The 22,903-nt window shown below is 47.7% G+C and overlaps 3 protein-coding genes and 1 pseudogene across 5 annotated transcripts in view; 3 read left to right on the forward strand and 1 right to left on the reverse strand.

Moving 5' to 3' along the window:
* LOC148671858 (uncharacterized) overlaps positions 1-20,153 on the forward strand; it is a 239,517-nt gene extending 219,364 nt beyond the window's left edge. The window contains exons 4-5 of the mRNA XM_088632735.1: positions 15,913-17,829; positions 19,176-20,153. Of these exons, the coding sequence (XP_088488861.1) occupies positions 15,913-17,829; positions 19,176-19,303 (2,045 nt within the window). The 3' untranslated portion in view covers positions 19,304-20,153. The remainder of the gene's footprint in view (positions 1-15,912; positions 17,830-19,175) is intronic.
* Positions 1-22,903, forward strand: part of LOC148671859 (GTPase IMAP family member 8-like) — a 372,703-nt gene that overhangs the window by 207,036 nt on the left and 142,764 nt on the right. The gene's annotated exons all lie outside the window — the stretch shown is intronic.
* Positions 1-22,903, reverse strand: part of LOC148671865 (uncharacterized) — a 297,768-nt gene that overhangs the window by 92,957 nt on the left and 181,908 nt on the right. The window lies entirely within an intron of this gene.
* The window catches only part of LOC148671872 (uncharacterized), a 183,987-nt pseudogene continuing 165,326 nt past the window's right edge, over positions 4,243-22,903 (forward strand). The window contains exons 1-3 of the transcript XR_015937093.1: positions 4,243-4,541; positions 5,001-5,134; positions 6,514-7,477. The product of XR_015937093.1 is annotated as an uncharacterized LOC148671872 (transcript). The remainder of the gene's footprint in view (positions 4,542-5,000; positions 5,135-6,513; positions 7,478-22,903) is intronic.

Raw genomic sequence — 22,903 nt, forward strand, 5'->3', positions numbered from 1 at the left:
AGTCCTTCCCGTCCAAAAATGTGATGACGACAAGGATGTTCTCGCTGATGTCCTTCCCGAAGATGGAGAGGATGTAGGAGTATCAGTGCGAGTCATGAGTTCATAACAGGAACAGAGTCCTCTCGGATTCACTGCCTGTCCCTTCTGATCCAGGATGATCCATACTTTCTCCAGCAGTGTGATAAGACTTCGATATGAAGTAAATATTCTAAAATACAGGAAACAGGGATCCTGAACACGCAGAGGAACCCAGATGTCCGCACGGCGCGAGAGTCACAGCGGACTCTAAACACAGTGAGCAGCATCACACCAGATCCAGCACAAGCCCATAATCATGACGATGGTGTCAAAACAGCAGCCAGGTCCTCTCAGAAGATCAGACAGTTGTATTCAACAGTTTGTACCACCTGTGATACTGAGACAGACACATCTGTCACTCTGGATACCTGAGACTGGGGGCTCACTCTCAGGGGGAGATGAGCCTGATGAAGTTAGCAGAACCAAAGTAAGTGTTTGTACCTCCAGGAAAAGTCTTTAACTCCACACCTGTGACATCTCATCTCCCACACTGGGGATACACCTGAGTTTTTACCTCCACACCTGTGACACCTGTGTGTTGTTTGTAGCTGTAGGATACCCATCACAACAAGCACACAGTGTATATAAATGAGTCTGTGCTGTTATAGACTGTAGTGAGTCCTGTCTGTAGGATACCCATGTAGCGGTGAGGCTTATTAATAAGGCAGAATTAAGTGTTTCTGAGCTTTCCCAAATTAGGCCTCATTTCTCTGTTCATCTCTGTGGTGCAGCCACAGAGAAACCATGCAGGCTGATTTAGGGTTCCTTTGATAAAAGACAGCTCCCAAAGGGGGATGCACTTAGCTAAGCCTGGCTATCATGATCAATGGTCATCCATTGGCGCCTATCTGTCTAGGGAGTGCCAGTTGGACATCTGGACTTCATTACTAAGTGTCAGGACTAAGTGACTCATATCTCACCTTGATCAACCAATCAGGGACTGGTAGGGCCGAGTAACCCACGTGGGACTCTGATGCCCATGGAACTTTCAGCCAATCAATGAGCTGAAGTTCCTCCAGGTGAAAACAGGCAACATAGAGAGCCTGTAAGATTCAGAAGGGAGATTCAGAAGGGATTCAGGAGGATTCAGTGGACAATTCAAAAGGGAATTCAAAGGAGAATTCCAGGGCAGGACGGCCCAGGAGCAGAAGGCTCCCAAGGGCAGGACATTCTCGCAGCGTGCCTCCTGACCATCCTGAGACTCAGCCCGGACAACCACGGAACGGCCAGTGTGTCCGAGTGCCAGAACTTTCCTTTGTTCTAAGAGTCTAGAGCGGAGGTTGCCAGAGAATAACCAGAGGATCCACCCGAGGTTAGCACCAGCAGTAGGCCTCGTGAACAGGTCGGAACTGTGGACAGCTGAATCACTATTCAGAACTAGCTCTTCATCAGGAACGAACCGGTCCTCTTCCTAAATTGCTGGGACCCACAGTCATCTTTTCTCCTGTGCACAAACTTTGCTAGTTAAAGCCAACACTAACTAGCCGGTCAGTGAGCATCAGCAGCGCACCGTCGCAAGCCGCACAGCACAGCCTGGCACCGAGCCAGAGAGCGCGGATTGGACAGCAACAAGCCTGCAACTGTTTCTTTGTGCCCGCAGGAGATCTGAATCCCCAAAGATTGGATGAGTATTCAACTTCAATGCATTACAGCTCGAGAATTCAATTGTTATCCCAACCAGTTGATATCAATTTAATTCCTAAGAGTTATGTACTTGTTTTGAGTATCTAATGTAGAAGTTATAACCAAGTTCATTTACGAAACGGTCTTAATGAATGATATACTGAACGTATGTCCTCTTGATATATGTAACTCTTTGTAACTGACCGAATATACCTTTTGTATTCTGATAACCCTCTCGATAAGATCTGTTAGGTTTACATGCATATTCTATGTATTAATAAATGTATCCTCGTGTATTAGTACCTCTGTGTGTGCGTTGTTTGAGTTATGTCACATGGTTGGATTCTAAAGCCATCAAAAGAATCAACTTTGTGATTTACTGCTACAATTAATAATTGTCTCAGTAAATGCCCAAACCCTACAGAACTGGTGCCTTCAGAGAGCCACTACATTACATTTTGGCTATGGCAACGTTACATATTTGGCGTTCCTGAACGGCTATGAATCACTACACCCATCACCACAAGCACACAGTGTATATAAATGAGTCTGTGCTGTTATAGACTGTACTGAGTCCTGTCTGTAGGATACCCATCACCACATGCACACAGTATAAACACAATTGTAGCTGATGTAACATCTAATCATGATATACTGTAGATAAGATTTTATTGTCCCTTGAGGGAATTTTGTATGGACTACCCAGCACTCCTGTACATTTAAACAGAATGCCAACAAAAAAAGAAAATAAAAACATTATATTACAAAAAACAAGAAAAACATCGCACATCACTCTATTGCCCAGGTACATTATCACACATCACAACATGTATCATTTATAACACGTCACAAAACATATCCCACTCACTCATGTGTTTATAAAAATGCAGATTATATTATATCAAAATTTATTTCATTTGTTTGCTGATATAATTGTTTGCTCTCAATACAATCCAAAATAAACCACACATTCATATTCAATAACTGCTACACATGCACAGTTAAAACGGTCTCCGTACAGACACACCTGTCAGCTCTCCTACTGTCTCATCTCTACTATAGGAGTCCCGTACAGACACACCTGTCAGCTCTCCTACCGTCTCATCTCTACTATAGGAGTCCCGTACAGACACACCTGTCAGCTCTCCTACCGTCTCATCTCTACTATAGGAGTCCCGTACAGACACACCTGTCAGCTCTCCTACCGTCTCATCTCTACTATAGGAGTCCCTATAGACACACCTGTCAGCTCTCCTACCGTCTCATCTCTACTATAGGAGTCCCGTACAGACACACCTGTCAGCTCTCCTACCGTCTCATCTCTACTATAGGAGTCCCGTACAGACACACCTGTCAGCTCTCCTACCGTCTCATCTCTACTATAGGAGTCCCGTATAGACACACCTGTCAGCTCTCCTACCGTCTCATCTCTACTATAGGAGTCCCATACAGACACACCTGTCAGCTCTCCTACCGTCTCATCTCTACTATAGGAGTCCCTATAGACACACCTGTCAGCTCTCCTACCGTCTTATCTCTACTATAGGTGTCCCGTATCGACATACCTGTCAGCTCTCTTACCGTCTTATCTCTACTATAGGAGTCCCGTACAGACACACCTGTCAGCTCTCCTACCGTCTTATCTCTACTATAGGAGTCCCATATAGACACACCTGTCAGCTCTCCTACCGTCTCGTCTCGACTAAACAAGTCCCGTATAGACACACCTGTCAGCTCTCCTACCGTCTTATCTCTACTATAGGAGTCCCGTACAGACACACCTGTCAGCTCTCCTACCGTCTCATCTCTACTATAGGAGTCCCGTACAGACACACCTGTCAGCTCTCCTACCGTCTCATCTCTACTATAGGAGTCCCGTACAGACACACCTGTCAGCTCTCCTACCGTCTTATCTCTACTATAGGAGTCCCCGCATTTATTGGAGCCTCGATCACCACCAGTACACTCCCCTCAGCCCCACAGAGGAAACTCTTCAGAGTGGTCTGGGCACGTACACTCGTGGAACCCGCCCGTCCTCTCCGTGGACGTACAGGGTTTCCCTGCGAGAGCCGGGCGAGGCGGGTCCTGGACGTGCGAATCTCTCAGTCGCCGGAGGCGCCTATTCTCGCAGTATTACGGCTCTCGCTCCCAGCTGCGCCTCCAGTTCCTCCGCATTCCCGAGTCCCGGTTCCTCCGGTTCCGCTCCTTTCCTGTAAACTGCGCTCCAACCTGCGGACCGGAGCCTGCAGTCCTGCTGGAGCGGTCAGAGCGCCGGCCCGGCCGCTCCGACTGTCAGGAGAAACTTCTGAACTCTTCTCTCTTCTCACGGTGTGTCGGTTTAGCGAGAAATGTTGGATTTTCGGTCCTGAAATCGGGAAATTGCTCGCAAGTCACGCTTTCAGGATATAGGATCAGCTCCTGAAAGCTCATCGTACACCGAAGCTTGTTTAAAACATCTCCGTTTCTTTTAAACCGTATTTAAATCCCCGAACAATTTCTCTCTCTTGATCCGTGTGGTCTGGAATACAGCTTTGTGGAGAAACTCTAGAAAAACAGCACGATTGACTCTTTGTACACACGGAGTTTGTTTATATATATATACTTCCTCATTTCTGCGCAGGTAAATTAACAACGCTGAAGTGAGATGGAAGATGGACATTAATATTCATCTCGTATAGCGCCTTTTAAAGTGCCTTCTTATCGTGTTCTGCAGAGGAAGACTCCGCACCGAGAGGAAACAGCTGATTGACACAGGACCCGTGAAATTAAAGCTCTTTTATTGAGGAAGTTTTAGAGTCTGGATGTGAACGACCTCAGGGAAGGAGACTCTGATGTCCTTGGTGATGTTTTTACCTGTTTCTCTAAATCCTAAATACTACTCGTTTCTTTTAAATTGTTTTTGCACGTTTGTTCCCCAAAAGAGTATGTGTTTAATGCACATGCGAAGTATTAGCTCTTCTAAATACGAGCACATTTCAGAAAACACTGACTCAGTGCTGCAGGTTCACAGGGGAAGTGAGTTTAAAACGGAGTCTTTTTCAGTCCATTCGCAGTTAATCGTTGTATTTAAGACACACTCGTGCGATTTGTCTCAGTTACTTTTAAAATTTCTGGATTTCCTGAGCCTTTCACCTGCAGCAGCTGATAGGTTGACAGAGCAAACCTTTTATTGAAACAACACGAGTCACATGAGAGTTTACACGTGAAAAGTATTTTCATGTTGAATGTTTCCAGAGTGAAGAGATGCGTTATGAATTTTCCTGGCGGTTTATTAAGTTTCATTTGTACTGATCCACCAGGTGGCGCCAGAGTAGAGTCTTCATCGGTCAGGTGAGCTCACCTTTACCTGAAGAGAACAGAAAGTCCTTCTCCCTCAGATCAGCAGGAAGAGGAGAGAGAGAGATGGCATCTGAGAGCTCAGCGCTCAGCCCTGGTGAGTTTTCTCTTGTTCGGCCTGTCAGAGTGTCGGTAAGGGAGTCACTGAGGGTCTCTTCTCTGTCACAAAGCACAGCAGCAGCTGGAGAAGTGTCTTCCTGTCTGCTGAGTGTGTTCTGTCAGACACACAGGGTCTGAACTTGGAGAGAGAAACAGGAGCTGATGTACTTTCACTTTCTTTTGTCAGGGATCAGGGATCGGTAGTGTCAACTCAAGCTGTTTGGAATTCACTAAATATTTTAATCAGGTGTTTATTTAAGGTAGAATGGTTGATGTTAAACCTGACTGTGTGCTGATGGTATTGGATTCACACTGTTAGTATTCATGATGCTCAGATATGAACATTTCCTTTTGTTGCTCAGAGGCCGTGTTTATTGTACAGCTGATAATAGCAGAGAGGAATCAGTACAGATGAACAACAGAGGAATTTATTTGGCCCGTAATTAGTAGTGATTCCAGGTTCTCGTGCAGCTGTTTCTCCTGTCCTGACCGGGCAGCTTGTTCCCCTCTCCCACCCCTCTCTGTGTACAGTAGAGCCTCCCACTCCTGATTTTAAGTCTTAGTGTTGCTTTGAGTTTCACTGTTAATTCTGAAGAACTCTGAGGTGTCAATATCTAACTGGTCTTTAATGATGACTGACTGTCACCGAGGATGTTGAATATTTTGTATGTATTGTGTTTCCTATCTTCACCCTGTCAGTGTGGGACACTCCCTTCAGACTAAAGAGACTCCATTTCTCCAGCTTGTCAGTTTCACTGATTTTAAACTAACATCATGCTAGTTCTCTTCAGTGTGGATCACAGTAGATAGTTTCTAAGCGGTTTGAAACTATACAACACACAGATTTCCAAGCCAGGTGGCTGAGTCCCAAACATGTCTTTATGAAATGTGACATTTTAGACTCACTACTGAAGAATCAGGACGGACTGAATGATTTTACAGTTTTGACATGTGTTTTTAAAATAAGGTGGTATAAAGGTTCATACTGAACACAGGAGCCCCATATGTGTCTGAACTGCCACTGGACACTCAGAGTGTTAGTGGGACTCTACAGGGCCCTCCAGAAGTATTGGCGCCCTTGGTAAATATGAGCAAGGAAGACATTGGGAAAAAATGTCTGTGTTTATCAGATGAGAGAAATCTAACCTTTCAGTGAGGTTAAATTATTCTAAGAAACAAAATCCTGATGAAAAATAAACATGTACTATTGAGAGAACAGTTAAAAATAAGAAATATATATTTTATATAAATTGTAAGAATACAGAATAAGAATGTTGTAAGAATACAGTTTGATTAACATTAACAGAATATGTTTGTATACCACAGAGAATACACAGAAAAATAATCTCAATAATCTGTGATTTTCCTCTCTCAAAGGAAGGAGACGGGCTGATTCCCATGAGGCACCACAGCATCTCTCAGAGATCAGGATCGTGCTGCTGGGCCAGAGATGGTCTGGGAAGAGCTCAGCAGGAAACACCATCCTGGGCAGAGAGGAGTTTGACACTGAGGGAGAACCTCAGGAATGTGAGAAGAGACAGGGTGAAGTAGCTGGGAGGCAGATCACTGTGGTCAACACTCCAGGCTGGGATGAGTGGAATTATGATGATGATGATTATGTTCCACAGCAGATCAGACAGGAGGTTGTGCGCAGTGTGTCTCTGTGTCCCCCAGGACCCCATGCTCTCCTCCTGGTGATTAATGTGAACTCAGACACAGACTGGAGATTAGTGAAGGAACATCTGGAGCTTCTCAGTGAGAGAGTGTGGAGACACACAATAGTGCTGTTCACCTGGGGGACACACACAACCATTGAGCAGCACATTGAGGAAGGAGGAGAGGAGCTCCAGTGGCTGATGGAGAAGTGTGGGAACAGGTATCATGTTCTCAACAACAAGGACAGGGGCAGCACTCAGGTCACAGAGCTGCTGGAGAAGATAGAGGACATGGTGGCAGGAAACTATGGGCTTTACTTCACCACTGACATCAAAGAAATAAACACTGAACTAGAAAAATATATTAAACAAAAGGAGGAGGAGAGACAGAGAGAGACAGAGGAGCTGAGACAGAGGGAGGAGGAGAGACAGAGAGAGACAGAGGAGCTGAGACAGAGGGAGGAGGAGAGACAGAGAGAGACAGAGGAGCTGAGACAGAAGTATGAAAGAAGGGAGAGAGAGAGAGAAGAGGAGCTCAGACAGAGGTTGGAAGAGGAGTAGGAGAGAAGAGGAGCTGAAGGAGAAGATGAGAAAGACACTGGAGGAAGAGGAGCTGGAGAAAGAGACAGAGGAGCCCAGACTGCCTGTCAAGAGGAGGAACAGTAAAGATCTTGAACCTCCCTTCAGTGAGTGTGATTGATGCTGTATTACTGAGTCACTGATCTTACTGGTCACCAAACTGAGAGATTCAACCATAGGAATTTATAGGGGTTAATATTGGGATACAACAGATTACACAATTGCAATTCACAGATTGTGTAGAACTAACACAAGAATAGGAGGTATTTAGGTGTCCTGACAGTAGTAGGGTACAGGGTAGGAGGTATTTAGTGCTCTTCGTAGGTGTCCTGAGAGTGCCAGTGCCCCCTGTCAGTTCAAGGAGGTAACTGCAGGTGTCTGCTGTGGTTGGCTGTTCAGCAGTCTTACTGCCTGGGGGAAGAAGCTGTTCTGACACCTGGTGGTCTTGGTCTGATACTTCAGTACCGTTTTCCAGATGGTAGTAGAGAGAACAAGTTGTGTTTAGGGTGACCGGGGTCCCTGAGGATGGACCTGGCCTACTTGAGGCATCTAACACAGTAGATATCCTCTGTGTTCAGAAGCGCAGCCGGTAGTGTTCTGAGCCAGTGTCACCACCCTCTGGAGGACCCTGAGCTCGTGGGCGGAGCAGTTACCACACCAGGCAGTGGTGCAGCCGGTTAGGATGCTCTCAGTGGTGCAGCTGTAGAAGCTGGTCAGGATGTGTGAAGGCAGGCTGAACTTCTTCAGTCTGGGGAGAAAGAACAGGCGCTGTCTTGTCTACGGGGTTGGTGTGGTGGGTCCAGGTCAGGTCGCCTGTGATGTTGACACCTAGGAATTTGACAATCTGGACCACTGCGGACCCACTGATGTGAATGGGTGTTCAGAGTCAGGGTGGAGGATGTATTTGTGCCTAATGCTGAGCTGTAATCAACAACAACATTCTCACATACGTTTCTCTCTCGTCCAGGTGTGAGAGGGCAGTGTGTAGACCAGGGGCGATGGCCTCCTCAGTTGATCTGTTAGTGTCAAAGGCAGCTCTGAACTCCAGCAGGACAGGAGTGGGTGAAAGAGCCCATTAGCAGATCATTAGAATCCCAGACAAGAGATGTTTCTGTACGTCAGTCTGAAGGACTCGTCACAGCTTGTCTGCAGATCAGTGAGTCTGTGACTGAACAGCAGCTGCCTGTTGTAGAATCTGTGTCAAACAGGTTGAGATGGAGAATTACTGAACAGAGTGAAATACCAGCAGGATGATTGCACTGGACTGCACTCTCCTAGAGTGCTGTTCTTCACTGGAGTGAAGAGATTATCTCTCCTTCTTCAATTAACGTCCTTCTACACTCTGCCCCTGTAACAGTACAGTACTGCAGCATGACTGTTGTTGCTTGAGGCCAGTATATAAACACAGACTTTTCAGATCAAACTTGAGTCACTTTGAAAAAATAGATCTGACACAAGGAAAAATCATGAACATCAGGTAAAACTTTGTAGTTAGTTAATACTCAAGGTTAATTCCCAGATGTTCATTCTGTAAGATTCCTTCATAATGACTTTTAAGTTTTGTCTCTTGAGCAAACTGAACCCTTCTTATCTGTGGAGAGGTTGGTCTCCTCTCATGTGTCACCTCCCTGATGCTCCTGTCTCTCCTCCTGTTGCAGTGAGTGAAGTCGAACCCAGACTCCAGCCCCACCCCTCTGAGCTGAGACTGGTGCTGCTGGGCAGGACTGGTGCTGGGAAGAGTGCAGCAGGAAACACCATCCTGGGCTCAGAGGAGTTTCCCTCTGAAGCCAGCAGCTCCGCGGTCACTCAGGAGAGCCGGAAGAGGACAGGACAAGTGTCCGGGAGACGGGTGACTGTGGTGGACACTCCAGACTGGCTTCACACCGGACTGTCTGAGGGGGACAGGAGACGGGATGTGGGGCTCTGTGTTAACCTGTCTGCCCCGGGACCCCACGCCTTCCTCCTGGTGACCCCGCTGGGCCGATCCTCAGGGGAGGAGAGGAGGACACTGGAGACAGTCCTGGAGATATTTGGGGAGAGGGCCCTGGGACACACCATGGTCCTGCTCACCCACACTGATGAGCTGGCCAGCAGGACGCTGGAGGAGTCTGTGCACACAGGCAGCAGGGAGCTCCAGTGTCTGCTGGAGAAGTGTGGGAACAGGTATCACGCCCTCAACAACAAGGACAGGGGCAGCACTCAGGTCACAGAGCTGCTGGAGAAGATAGAGGAGCTGGTAGCAGGAAACAAGGGCAGCTACTACAGCACTGAGACGTACCAGGAGGCAGAGTCCCAGATCAGACAGAGGCAACTGCAGATCCTGAGGGACAGAGAGGAGAGCAAACAGAGGGAGGAGGAGAGACTGAGGGAGAAGCACCAGAAGGAGCTGCAGAACTTCCTCCGCAGGATGGAGGAGGAGATCCAGACACGAGAGGAGAAGATCAGAGCGCTGGAGGAGCAGATAGCAGAGCTGGAGGAGAGGCTGAGGGAGGAGAGGGATGAGGGGAGGAGGAGAGAGCTGGAGAAGGAGCTGAGGAGAGAGAGAGGGGGGAGAGAGAGGCTGCAGAGAGAGATGGAGGAACTGAGAGAGGAGCAGGAGAGGGAGAGGAGAGAGAGAGAGGAGACACACAGAAGGGAGATGGAGGAGCTCAGGCAGCACTATGAGGAAAAGGCCAGAGAGGAGGCAGAGAGACACGGAGAGACTCTCCAGCAGATCATTGTGTTGACAATACAGTTCACTCCAGCAGGACAGGAGTTGCAGGAGGGAGATCGAGGAGCTGAGAGAGACAGTGGAGAGATACAGGAGAGAGAATGAGGAGCTCAGTCAGTGTTATGAGACAAGGGCCAGAGAGGCAGAGAGACACTGCAGCAGGTCATACACTTAACCACACAGTCTCTCCCAGCAGGAGAGAAAGAGGCTGGATAGTTCCTGGACACTATACACTGTCACTATATAAATTAGAGTCAACAGCACACTCTATACTCCAAAACATTCTTGGCTCACTGAAAACTCATCTATAGAACCTTTAGTTTCCGGTTGTTGTGGGACCTAAATTGAAATAATTACTTTTGATAATGTACACATTCCTGGTTACTATCCAACATCAATTCCTCTTTCGCTTTTCGCCCGTGTTTCCATGAGGCAGTTTAAAGTTTTTTTCTGGCTTATTCAGTGCTCTGACATTCAGCTTTGCTGGCAAACGCCTCTTTTATTTCTGACGTTTTTCTTTGCTCCTATCGGCATCCTTCACTGTCTTCAGCACAACCACACTACTTGTATATATGCACACACCATGGACACACGGCAGCTCTACTTGTGCTGAGTTTTATTCCATTTCTATTACATCTATTATCATGTTATTTTCATAACCTCAATTTTGTGATTCTCATGAGCTCGCGGAAAAGACATTGCTTTGCCAGCAACTACTGCTGCACGCTGTATTGTTGTGCATTTGATAAATAAACTTTGATTTGATTCTGATTTGAACTCCTCCATCACTCATTTCAGTCCACTCCTCCAAGCTCTGTCAGCCAGTGCTGGTCTGTATTGTGCAGCGTCACCGATTAGCACCTACCTAGCACACCAACAACATGAGCTGCATTTGTAGAACATTCACAGGGCCCTAAAACCTCTTGGTATTTCAGATTTGAATGGTTACAGTAATGTCTATAATCTGTATGTGAGTGTTTATCCAGTTGTGGTTCTTCCAGTGTAAAACACAGGGTCTCCCCTCACGAGGATGAGGATGGTGGGGAACTGCTGTCTGTAACGATTCTCACTAAACCAAGTGTGTTTGTCCTGATGAAGACTCTGGTGCTGATATGTTAATAGTTTGTTAAAGATATACTTCGCAGTGTAGAGAGTTCAGTTGACTCTATTGTTTACAGGGCTTTTCTCCAGACAACACCCCTGTAATTTTGGGGTGTGCTTTCTTTCCTGTTCTCTCTGTATTGGGGCTGCCTTGAACAGCAGTCCAGTTCTTTATTACCTGTGGTTTTGTGTGTCTGACTGATGGGGAAAAATCCCAGACAGAGACTGGATCCCTGGATCTCTTTGAGATCCTACAGCAGGCTTAAGGAAAGGATCACTGTGTCTGAATCTCTCTCCGAGACTCCAGACAGCTGACCAACACGATGACGTGACAAGGACACTCTCTGATTGGTCCAAAGAGAGCGTTAAGACTCAGTCACATGTAGTAACACTGAGCAATCGTGTCTGTCAATACTCCACCAATCCTAACTAAATAACTCCACACACCCTTTGAGTGAGTTCTAACAGAGCCTTGTAATCTTTGGTTTCTCTGAGAACAGTCCCGATGTGACAGACAGTACTGTAACAAAGCCAACCAGCTCCACTCTGCTGTCTCTGGAGTCTCTGTGTGGCCTCATCTCGACTCTGTGCCTTCAGCTGGCAAACAGAACCTTCTCTGGCTCAGAGGACTGAGGAATTCTGGGATCGCAGGTGCTCTGTTTATAATCGGAGCTTGATAGATGGTAAAGAGGAAAATGAAGGAGACGTGTCCTGAGGGATTTCGTTTCCAAAACTGTGGATCAATTTACCAATAAAATCGGACAGCAACTGAAGGAGAAAATTTAATTCAACCAGGATCTTGTTGATAAAAATGAAAGGAAAATGTCTTTAGTTCTGGCACAAAGTCAAACAGAGAAACTCCTCCACAATCAGTGAACAGTATTTTCCTGAGTCAACTGGCCTCTGATTCTGCAGACTGTACTTCTTCATGTACTCACCTTTTTATACAAGACAAAGACATCCAGCTTGACCGGTCAATTGAAGGATGTTGATGACTTTTCTGTCGTACAAGATGTTTTGGATTATATTAGGATGAGCCACAGCCAGGAGCTCAAACCTTTTCAGAATCAAGTGGTATAGCGCCTGACTAATCCATATCTGGAGACACCGGCCGGGATGTTAAATTGCTTTCTTGCGGGTGAAGAAAGTGTGAACAATCTGTTGGTTTCCTGATGATGAGGTGTCCCGGGAAGCAGGTTTTCCACGTTCCTGGGCTTTGGACCTTTTGCTTTTCCGGGATTACGCGTTGGACTCTGTTCTGGGTCGTGTGCCTCGGCCGCCAGCCCTTCAAGGACACGTCTTCATTCATCCCCGCTTCCTGCCTGCCTTTCTCCCCAGTGTTTCCTCACTCAATCCCGGATTGTGTCGCGTAGGGTCCGGAAAGAACTGTTCCTCACACCTCCCTTCCACTGGTGTCCTTTTCTCTCTCTCTGTCCTGTGTCCTAACAAACCCCACTTATCCCCTGTGTGGGAAAGAGGACCCGCTCGTCCCTCCTGTCCTGTCTGCTGGTCAGTACAGATCAGGACACTGTGTGTGAGAGTAGGGGTGTGACCCCAGTGTCCCGACTGCTGGTCAGTACAGATCAGGACACTGTGTGTGAGAGTAGGGGTGTGGACCCCAGTGTCCCGACTGCTGGTCAGTACAGATCAGGACACTGTGTGTGAGAGTAGGGGTGTGGACCCCAGTGTCCCGACTGCTGGTCGGTACAGATCAGGACACTGTGTGTGAGAGTAGGGGTGTGACCCCAGTGTCCCGACTGCTGGTCAGTACAGATCAGGACACTGTGTGTGAGAGTAGGGGTGTGGACCCCAGTGTCCCGACTGCTGGTCAGGGGTGTTGCTTAGTTGGGGTTCGGTCTGTACTCCCCAAATTCCCTCTTCTCAATTGTTTGCAGGTGGGATGAAGTGGGGTCCCTGACTGTAAAGTGCTTTGGAGATCCTTTTAGATCAACTTTCCAGAACCCCAACAAGAGAGTTTGCTTATGAAAAATAATTTTAAATTCTTAAGTGATCAGATATACCAGAAACGTTCATATCAGGCTGCGTCCAAGACTTCATTCTGCCCTGGTGAGTTAATCATTAACAACCCAGTAAATCTTTTATCAAGGGTCACTGAGAGGACAAAGTCCTGCCCTTCAGATCAGCAGGAAGAGACAGAGAGAGAGATGACAGCGTGTAGGAGCTCAGCGCTCAGCCCTGGTGAGTTTTCTCTTGTTCTGCCTGTCAGAGTGTCGGTAAGGGAGTCACTGAGGGTCTCTTGTCTGTCACAGAGCACAGCAGCAGCTGGAGAAGTGTCTTCCTGTCTGCTGAGAGTGTGTTCTGTCTGTCAGACACACGGGGTCTGAACTAGGAGAGAGACAGGAACTGGTTTACTTTCACTTTCTCTTGTTGGGGATCAGAGATCGGTAGTGTAAACTCAAGCTGTTTGGACTGTACTAAATATTTTAATAAGGTGTTTATTTAAGGTAGAATGATTGATGTAAAACCTGACTGTGTGCTGATGGTATTGGATTCACAATGTTAGTATTCATGATGCTCAGACACACTCAGATATGAAATTTTCCTGTTTGTTGCTCAGAGGCCATGTTTATTGTACAGTTGAAAATACCAGAGAGGAATCAGTACAGATGAACAACAGAGGAATTTATTTGTCCCATAATTAGTAATGATTCCAGGGTCTCATGCAGCTGTTTCTCCTGTCTTGACTGGGCAGCTTGTTTCCTCCCTCAACCCCTCTCTGTGTACAGTAGAGCCCTATGTCCTGACTGGAGGAGCTCATCCAGCTGTGTCTGGAGAGAAGCCAGGGTATCATCTTCAACAACAGGCAGCTTGTTCCCCTCTCCCACCCGCCTCTGTGTACAGTAGAGCCTCCCACTCCTGATTTTAAGTCTTAGTGTTGCTTTGAGCCTCAGTGTTAATTCTGAGGAACTCTGAGGTGTCAATACCTAACTGGTCTTTAATGATGACTGACTGTCACTAAGGATGTTGAATATTTTGTATATATTTATGGTTCACTATCTTCACCCTGTCAGTGTGGGACACTCCCTTCAGACTAAAGAGACTCAGTTCCTCCAGCTTGTCAGTTTCACTGTTTTTAAACTAACATCATGCTAGTTCTCTTCAGTGTGGATCACAGTAGATAGTTTCTAAGCGGTTTGAAACTATACAACACAGAGATTTCCCAGCCAGGTGGCTGAGTCCCAAACATTTCTTTATGAAATGTGACCTTTTAGACTCACTACTGAAGAATCAGGATGGACTGAATGATTTTACAGTTTTTTACATTTATTTTAAAATAAGGTGGTATAAAGGTTCATACTGAACACAGGAGTCCCATATGTGTCTGAACTGCCACTGGACACTCAGAGTGTTAGTGGGACTCTACAGGGCCCTCCAGAAGTATTGGCGCCCTTGGTAAAGATGAGCAAGGAAGACATTGGAAAAATGTCTGTTTATCAGATGAGAGAAATCTGACCTTTCAGTGAGGTTAAATTATTCTAAGAAACAAAATCCTGATGAAAAATAAACATGTACTATTGAGAGAACAGTTAAAATAAAAATATATATATATTATATAAATTGTAAGAATACAGAATAAGAATGTTGTAAGAATACAGTCTGATTACCTAACATTAACAGAACATTTTTGTATACCACAGAAAATTAATCTCAATAATCTGTGTTTTTCCTCTCTCACAGGGCAGGGACAATAGAAAAGATATAGAAAAGTTTTTATTGTGAATTTTAAATGGGATGAGTGGTGAAGATATCTGTGATGAGAACTTTATAATGTAAATAATCTGTGATCTTTCTCTCTGACAGGGGAGGGACAGGCTGATGCCCATGAGGCACCACAGCTTCTCTCAAAAAATGGGCTCCTTAGTTGATCTGTTAGTGTCAAAGGCAGGTCTGAAGTCCTGCAGGACAGGAGTGGGTGAAAGAGCCCATCAGCAGATCATTAGAACTCCAGACAAGAGCTGTTTATGTACAGTGGTGTGAAAAAGTGTTTGCCCCCTGCCTGATTTCTTATTTTTTTGCATGTTTGTCACACTGAAATGTTTCAGATCATCAAACAAATTGAAATATTAGACAAAGATAACACAAGTAAACACAAAATGCAGTTTTTAAATGAAGGTGACCGACAGACACTGAATCACTGCAGTGGGGATGTGGTACCAGGAACATAAGGTGGAGTTTATTCCACTGACAGGTGCTGAGAAGCATTAAGCCTGTTTCTCTCTTGTCATCCTCTGATAAAGACACAGTGGACTCTGACTCTGGACTGTGGGTGTGGTCAGTTTCAGAGTGAAATACCAGCAGGATGATTGCACTGGACTGCACACTCTCCTAGAGTGCTGTTCTTCACTGGGGTGAAGAGATTATCTCTCCTTCTTCAATTAACATCCTTCTACACTCTGCCCCTGTAAGAGTACAGTACTGCAGCATGACTGGTGTTGCTTGAGGCCAGTATATAAACACAGACTTTTCAGATGAAACTTGAGTCACTTTGGGAAACAATATCTGACACAAGGAAAAATCATAAACATCAGGTAAAACTATGTAGTTAGTTGATACTCAAGGTTAATTCCCAGATGTTCATTCTGTAAGATTCCTTCATAATGACTTTTAAATTTTGTCTCTTGAGCAAACTGAACCCTTCTTATCTGTGGAGAGGTTGGTCTCCTCTCATGTGTCACCTCCCTGATGCTCCTGTCTCTCCTCCTGTTGCAGTGAGTGAAGTCGAACCCAGACTCCAGCCCCGCCCCTCTGAGCTGAGACTGGTGCTGCTGGGCAGGACTGGTGCTGGGAAGAGCGCAGCAGGAAACACCCTCCTGGGCAGCACACAGTTCCCCTCCCGGCCCAGCCTGTCCGCGGTCACCCAGACCTGCGAGAGACGCAGGGGGGAGGCTGCTGGGAGGCAGCTCTCCGTCATCGACACGCCAGACCTCCTGGACAGCAGGGGGCGCCAGAGGGACGTGTGTCTGGAGGTCCGGAGGTGCCTGCTGCTGTCCTCCCCAGGACCCCACGCTTTCCTGCTGGTGCTGCGGGCCAGACGCTTCACGGACGAGGAGAAGGGAGCCCTGCTGACCGTGACCGAGGTGTTTGGGGAGGCTGTCCTGAATCACACTGTCGTCCTCTTCACCCACGGGGACAGTCTGGGACAGGAGACAGTGGAACAGTACATTGACACACAGGGGAGAGACCTGCAGCAGCTCTTAGAGAGCTGTGGGAACAGGTATCATGTTCTCAACAATATGGACACGGGCGACCGCACTCAGGTCACACAGCTGCTGGAGAAGATCGAGGACATGGTGGCAGGAAACAGTCTGGGCTTCTTTGTGGACCAGGATGCAGAGGAGAGGCTGAGAGAAAGAGAGAACAGATACAGAGAGGAGGAGGAGGAGGGCATGAAGGAGAAGCAGGAGTTTCTGAAGAAAGTGCAGGAGCTGAGAGAGGAGTACGAGGCAGAACTGCGTCAGAAGACGGAGGAGCTGAGACGCAGGCAGGGAGAGGAGCAGCGCAGGCAGCTGGAGGCTCTCAGGAGAGAGCAGGAGGAGACACTGCGCAGGAAGGAGCAGGAGCTGCAGCTGCAGTACCAGGAGCAGAGGCAGAGGCTGGAGCAGGAGCATTGTGAGAAGACGGAGGAGATCAAGCTCCGCTACAGGACGCATCACCAGGAGCTCCTGCGCAGGTACGAGGAGGAGCAGCACAGCAGAGCTGAGCAGATGGAGCTCACATACCAGGAGCAGCACAGGAGGGTGCAGGAGACCATCCTGAAACTCACTGAGGAGCAGCTGAGGAAGGCGGAGGAGACCAGGACCCAGTGTGCAGAGAGACTGAGGGAGAGGATGGAGGCCGTGAAGAGGGAGCTTGAAGAAGAGCAGGAGAGGAAGATAGAGGAGCTGAGGCAGCAGCACAGAGGCCAAGACCGCGGGGAGGCCCAGCAGAGGTGTGAAGCAGAGCTGTGGAGGAAGGTGGATGAGATCAAGCAGCTGTATGAAGAGAGATTGCAGGGGAGAGTTCAGGAGCTGGAGCAGCAGCAGCAGAGGGAGATGGAGGAGAAGAGGAAGGAGCAGGAGGAGGAGCAGAGGAAGAGAGAGGAGGAGCTGAAGAAGCAGCTGGAGGAGGATCGCAGGCAGAGGGAGCAGGAGCTGGAGCTGAGGAAGGCTGAGGAGCTCAGGAGAGTGGAGGAGCTGGAGCAGAGATACGCACAGGAGGAGCAGAGCAGACTAGCAGAGCTCAGACTCCACGAGGAGAGGATGAGAGAGCAGGGCAGGCAGGAGCTGCAAAGGCAGACGGAGGAGCTGAAACTGAGGCAGCAGCAGAGGGAGGCAGAGCTGAGGCAGGAACTGGAGGATGAGCAGAGGAGGAGGGCGGAGGAGCTGAGGCAGCAGTTGGAGAGGGAGCACCGTCAGAGAGAGCAGGAGCTGGAGGAGAGATACAGGGAGCAGCAGCGAGAGGCGCAGGAGGAGAGGAGCAGGACGGAGGAGCTGAGGAGGCAGTGGGAGGAAGGGCTGAGAGAGGAGTACGACAGGAGGCTGCAGAGAAAGGAGGCGGAGATCCAGGAGAGGTGGGAAGGGGAGCTGCAGAGGAGAGTGAAGGAGCTGCAGGAGTCCTCCCAGCCTCAGAGCCTGAAGCCGGGTCAGAGTAAGTACCCCAGCAGTGGTGGATGCCCAGTCAGGGTGGGGTAAATTCTATGGGGCAACTTCCAGAGAGACAGATCTGCTCACAAGGCTCCAGATCTTTCTCCTGACTCAGGAGTGAATCGGTTTAGTATTGGGACCATGAGGGGCGATATGTGCTTTTTGCCGAGTACTGTTGGAATTTGTTTTTGACACAAAAGAACAGAATATGATTGCATATTAAATATGAGTCTCTAGCACAGACGGCCGGCATTTCCACAGTTAAACTTTGTCAGACAAGACTTTCTGTGTTCAGTCCCCCCAGTTTCAGGTCAGCAGCAGTGAAGTGAATCAGAGTTACTTGGTCACACGTCTCTTACACGACTTTCAGTCTGCGACTCCTCGACGCCCCCAGACCCCTGATATGATCTCAACAGCCAGACCCAAACACTCAAGACTGGAACCAAGGCTGCAGTCTGACAGCTCTCGTTTTCACAGTTAGTACAACATAAACACCTGAGCAACTAGAGTCGCCTGTCAGCCATTTGCACGATTAACTCTGCTCACCTGACACTGGGGGTTGAACACAACAGACGACACTGTTGTTACATGACTAATCGTGTCTAGAAAATCATTTCCACAGACAGATGCTGCAGTTCTGTGCTTTTGCTCAAATTTAACCCTTTGATCTGAAAATCACATTTCAATAATACACATCAAAATAAATATCACATTTATTTTAATTTTGTACAAATCAAAAATGACTAATTTTACTTATAGCTGTGGTTCAGGTCCAGTCTTCTTAGACCAGAAGGACAGCTGGTCCAGAGGTTCAGGTCCGGTCCTGTTAGACCAGGAGGACAGCTGGTCCAGTCATGTTGGAGGACAGCAGGTGTGAGGATGCTGTACCAGGAGAACAGTGTTGAAGTTCTGTGATTTTACAGACATGATGTTCTTTCGTTAGAGGTTTTGCTGCAGCAGGTGTTGGTGTCAAACTTTACTGTGTTTCAGTCCCACCAATGGACTGCAGAGTCCCACTGTGAGCTGTTACAGAAGCCCCTGTCTATACGGAGGAGAAACACAACTTCTACCAAGAATGAGGAATAGGTCAAGTTTATATCCTAACACGTTTGGTGGTGTTCCTGAGTTGTACATTTGTACGTTTAAGGACTGAGCACATGAAGGTCTGTTTTACCCAGAGTGGTGGGTGTCTTGTACAGACAGCTCTTCTGTACTGTTGAAATTGTATATCTTTCAGAAATCAGCTGGATAAAGAAATGAGATTCATCATCGTTGATCTCCAGCTTGTTTGGTAGTGAGTAGTAAATGTGTCACTTGTGACCTCCCTTCCTGTCTCTCCTCCTGTTGCAGTGAGTGAAGGAGACCCTGCAGTCGAACCCGGACTCCAGCCCCGCCCCTCTGAGCTGAGACTGGTGCCGCTGGGAGCCGGACTGGGGGCAGCAATAGGGGCCCATCAGGAGCAGCAGCAGGAACAGTGATAGGAGCTGCAGTAGGAGCTCAGATAGGAGCTTTACTGGGAGGAGAACCCAGAGCAGCACAGACTCACACACAAGAGCACACACAGCCCGCAGACACACGAGAGCGTACACACCCTGCAGACACATGAGAGCGCACACAGCCCGCAGACACACAAGGGCACCCACAGCCCGCAGACACACGAGAGCACACACAGCCCGCAGACACACAAGAGCGCACACAGCCCACAGACAAACAAGAGCACACACAGCCCGCAGACACACCAGAGGACACACAGCCCGCAGACACACGAGAGCGCACATAGCCCGTAGACACACAAGAGCGCACACAGCCCACAGACAAACAAGAGCACACGCAGCCCGCAGACACACGAGAGCGCACACGGCCCACACAGACACACGAGAACACACACAGCCCACAGACACACAGCCCGCAGACACAATGAGCAGACACACACAGCCCACAGACAGGAGAGAGGAACAGACAGGAGATCGAGGAGCTGAGAGAGAGCTGAAGACACTGAGACAGGAGCAGGAGAGGGAGAGGAGGAGCTCAGGCAGTGTTATCGGAGTGACAGAGAGACACAGAGACACTGCCGCAGGTCAGTCACTGATCCACACAGTCTTTCCCAGCAGGAGAGGAAGACCGGATACTTCCTGGACACAGAGTGAGGACTCTCCACTGAAACACTGATCTCCTCCTCGTAAGAGATCCGACTCACTGAAAACCTGCCCTTAGTGTCCCATGTGAAGAAAAACTCATTTTAAATTAACGTTTTATTTTGATCATGTTTGTATTTTGGTATTCTTTGTGTATATATATATAAATGTTATAAATTATTTTTGGATATAATTCTGACATTGTATATGTGTGTGTGTAACAGAATATATTGTAGCATTTACAGGTTCTTCTCAGGACAAAGGACCAGTGGAGACGCGATAAACGAACCAGGCTTTATTCTTTATCAACCACAGAATATACACACACATGACTTACAATCTCAGAATCACGACTTTATTTCTGGTCATTGGGACTTTATAACTCGTAACGGTGACTTACAATCTCAGAATCACGACTTTATTTCTGGTCATTGGGACTTTATATCCCGCAACGGCGATTTACAATCTCAGAATCACGACTTTATTTCTGGTCATTGGGACTTTATATCTCGCAACGGCGACTTACAATCTCAGAATCACGACTTTGTTTCGGGTCATTGGGACTTTATATCTCGCAATTCCGAGTCAGAAAAGTCATAATTTCGAGATCTAAAGCCAAAACGGCGAGAAACCGCGGCCATTTTTTTTTCTTTTCACTCCCTGGCGGACACGGCTTCCACAGAGGAGAGAGAGAAATGGACTTTTATGTTTTTATATCGACTTTATTCTCCTGAGCCGATCATCAAGGAGCAGAACTGGCGCCAAAACCCGCTTCCGGCTCGTCCTCCGGATGCCGCTGCGGCGCCGGTTGCTAAGCGACGCTCCGAGCCCGAGCGCTCGAGCTCCTCTCGGGGCGGTTTTATTCCCAGCTGAGGAGCCGCTCCTGTCCTGGAAATCCCGGGAAGGACTGGGACTCCCCTCCTGTGGGCTGGGAGGCTCTTCCCGGGTGTTTCCGCAGACGAGGGGAGTCCTGGTGTCCTGGGAAAAGGCCCCCTGTGCTGCGGGCGTCTCCGAGAGAAACGGGCTGTTTGTGTGGGAAGATGCTCTTTCCTCAGGAGGGGAAGAGCCGAGCGGGAAGGAAAGTTCTGGAAGTGCGTCTCCTCTCCGGCTGCTCCAGTCCCAGTGACGGCGACACCGAGACAGGACAGGAGGGACGAGCGGGTCCTCTTTCCCACACGGGGGATTAGTGGGGTTTGTTAGGACACAGGACAGAGAGATAGTGCTTCTAGATAGAGTGCTTCTGTACGTGTAATAATAATAATAAATAATAATAATAATAATAATAATAATGCTATACGTCTCTCTCACCCGTGTCCTCCGGTCCTGAGGAGTTTTAGAAACTGTCCCATTAAGACCTACAGCAGAGAACATTCTTACTGGGAAGCATCTTCCCAAATTGTCCTGTACGTGCTGGTAAATCACCGAGTCATGAATCACTGAAGCACATATAGAGATGTACTTGATAAGCGCCGAAGAGCGTGTGATGAAAACTAAGAGGAAACACTGAGTCTGACGCTGAGGTGAGAAGCGGAGAGATACAGTGTGAAGAGTGTGACTTCCAGATCCAAATGTTATAATAATAATAATAATAATAATAATAATAATAATAATAATAATAATAATAATAATAATACATTTGAATGATCTCGCTGCTTCGGCGGACCGGCGCGCGCCGGCTGTTCGATTCTTAACGAGCGCGCCATTAAAAAACAAATAAAATAAAAATAAAACCAACTCCAAGCCGTGAACCTGCATCATCTTCCTCTTCCAGCTCCTCCTCTCCTGAGGGGAAAGAGCGGCCTGCTGTCGACAGGAGGGTGGACACAGACGGGCCCGCTCCCGGAGAGACTCGGAGTGAAAGACCGTCTCTCAGAGACTCCAACTCCCCCGGACCGGTGGACACGGGTGAGAGAGACGGCCGGCGTCGTCATCATTATTATTATTATTATTATTATTATTATTATTATTATTATTATTATTAGACCAGCAGGGGAGGGCAGTCGCGGGCAGTTCGGTCGGTCCGGTTTCCATGACCACGGGGCCGCTGACGATCCGGATTCATTCCGCTTCAGCCCGACAGCAGGTTCGACAGGTCCAGTTCGTGTGGGTCTGCGGGTCGAGCTGAGGACAGGAGACAGCTGTCGGTGCAGAAGCACACGGGTGTGCAAGAGCTGACATGAAAGGGCCGGGTCGTGTTTCTGTGAGTTTTATTATTATAATAATCTACTTTATTTTATTTTATATAGCACCTTTAAAGGTGGGTTCTCAAAGCACTTTACTGAATGACAACAATAAATACAATATATATATATACACTGTATACAAGATAAAACAACTAACAGGTTTCAGGTGTGAAGAAGGCCGAAACGTGTTTTCTTTCTTTCTTCTTTCAGCCTGGAACAAACCTATTACTTGTTCTTTTATGAAATCGAGACTGTATTAAATGTGAGTGAACTTCATTATTGTGAACTGTTTTCTCATGTCACTTCCAGCTTCTCAAAGCTTCTTTGAGCCTGTAGTTTATATATAAATATTTATTAATACCGTAACGCTATGGGGTTCAGGCAGGCGCCCTTGGCACATCAGGTCGGCCCCACACCGTGGGGGGCTCAAACCCAGGACTCCGGCATCACTCACCAGGGACCCAGCTTGTTGAGCCGAAGAGAGATCTCTCCCCAGCCCAGTGGCTGTGGTCCTGCTATCACAGGGAAGGGCGGAGACGTCACCTGCTCTGTTAAGCCGGCTCTTACACAGTGGCTGGCGGCCGTAAGCGTTACATTACCTTATATGGTACTCCAGTCCCACAGCAGTTATATGAGCCTGGTAGTTCACTGTAATCACTCCAGTAAAATGTCCACAGTTGGGTAGAAATACAAGATTGTTTGAATAGAAATATATCCAAAAATAATGTATAACCTGTGTGTAGTGTGTATAATGATTATG

The sequence above is a fragment of the Lepisosteus platostomus genome, chromosome 5 (genome assembly GCF_059453375.1).
Source record: "Lepisosteus platostomus isolate fLepPlt1 chromosome 5, fLepPlt1.hap1, whole genome shotgun sequence".
Taxonomy (NCBI): domain Eukaryota; kingdom Metazoa; phylum Chordata; class Actinopteri; order Semionotiformes; family Lepisosteidae; genus Lepisosteus; species Lepisosteus platostomus.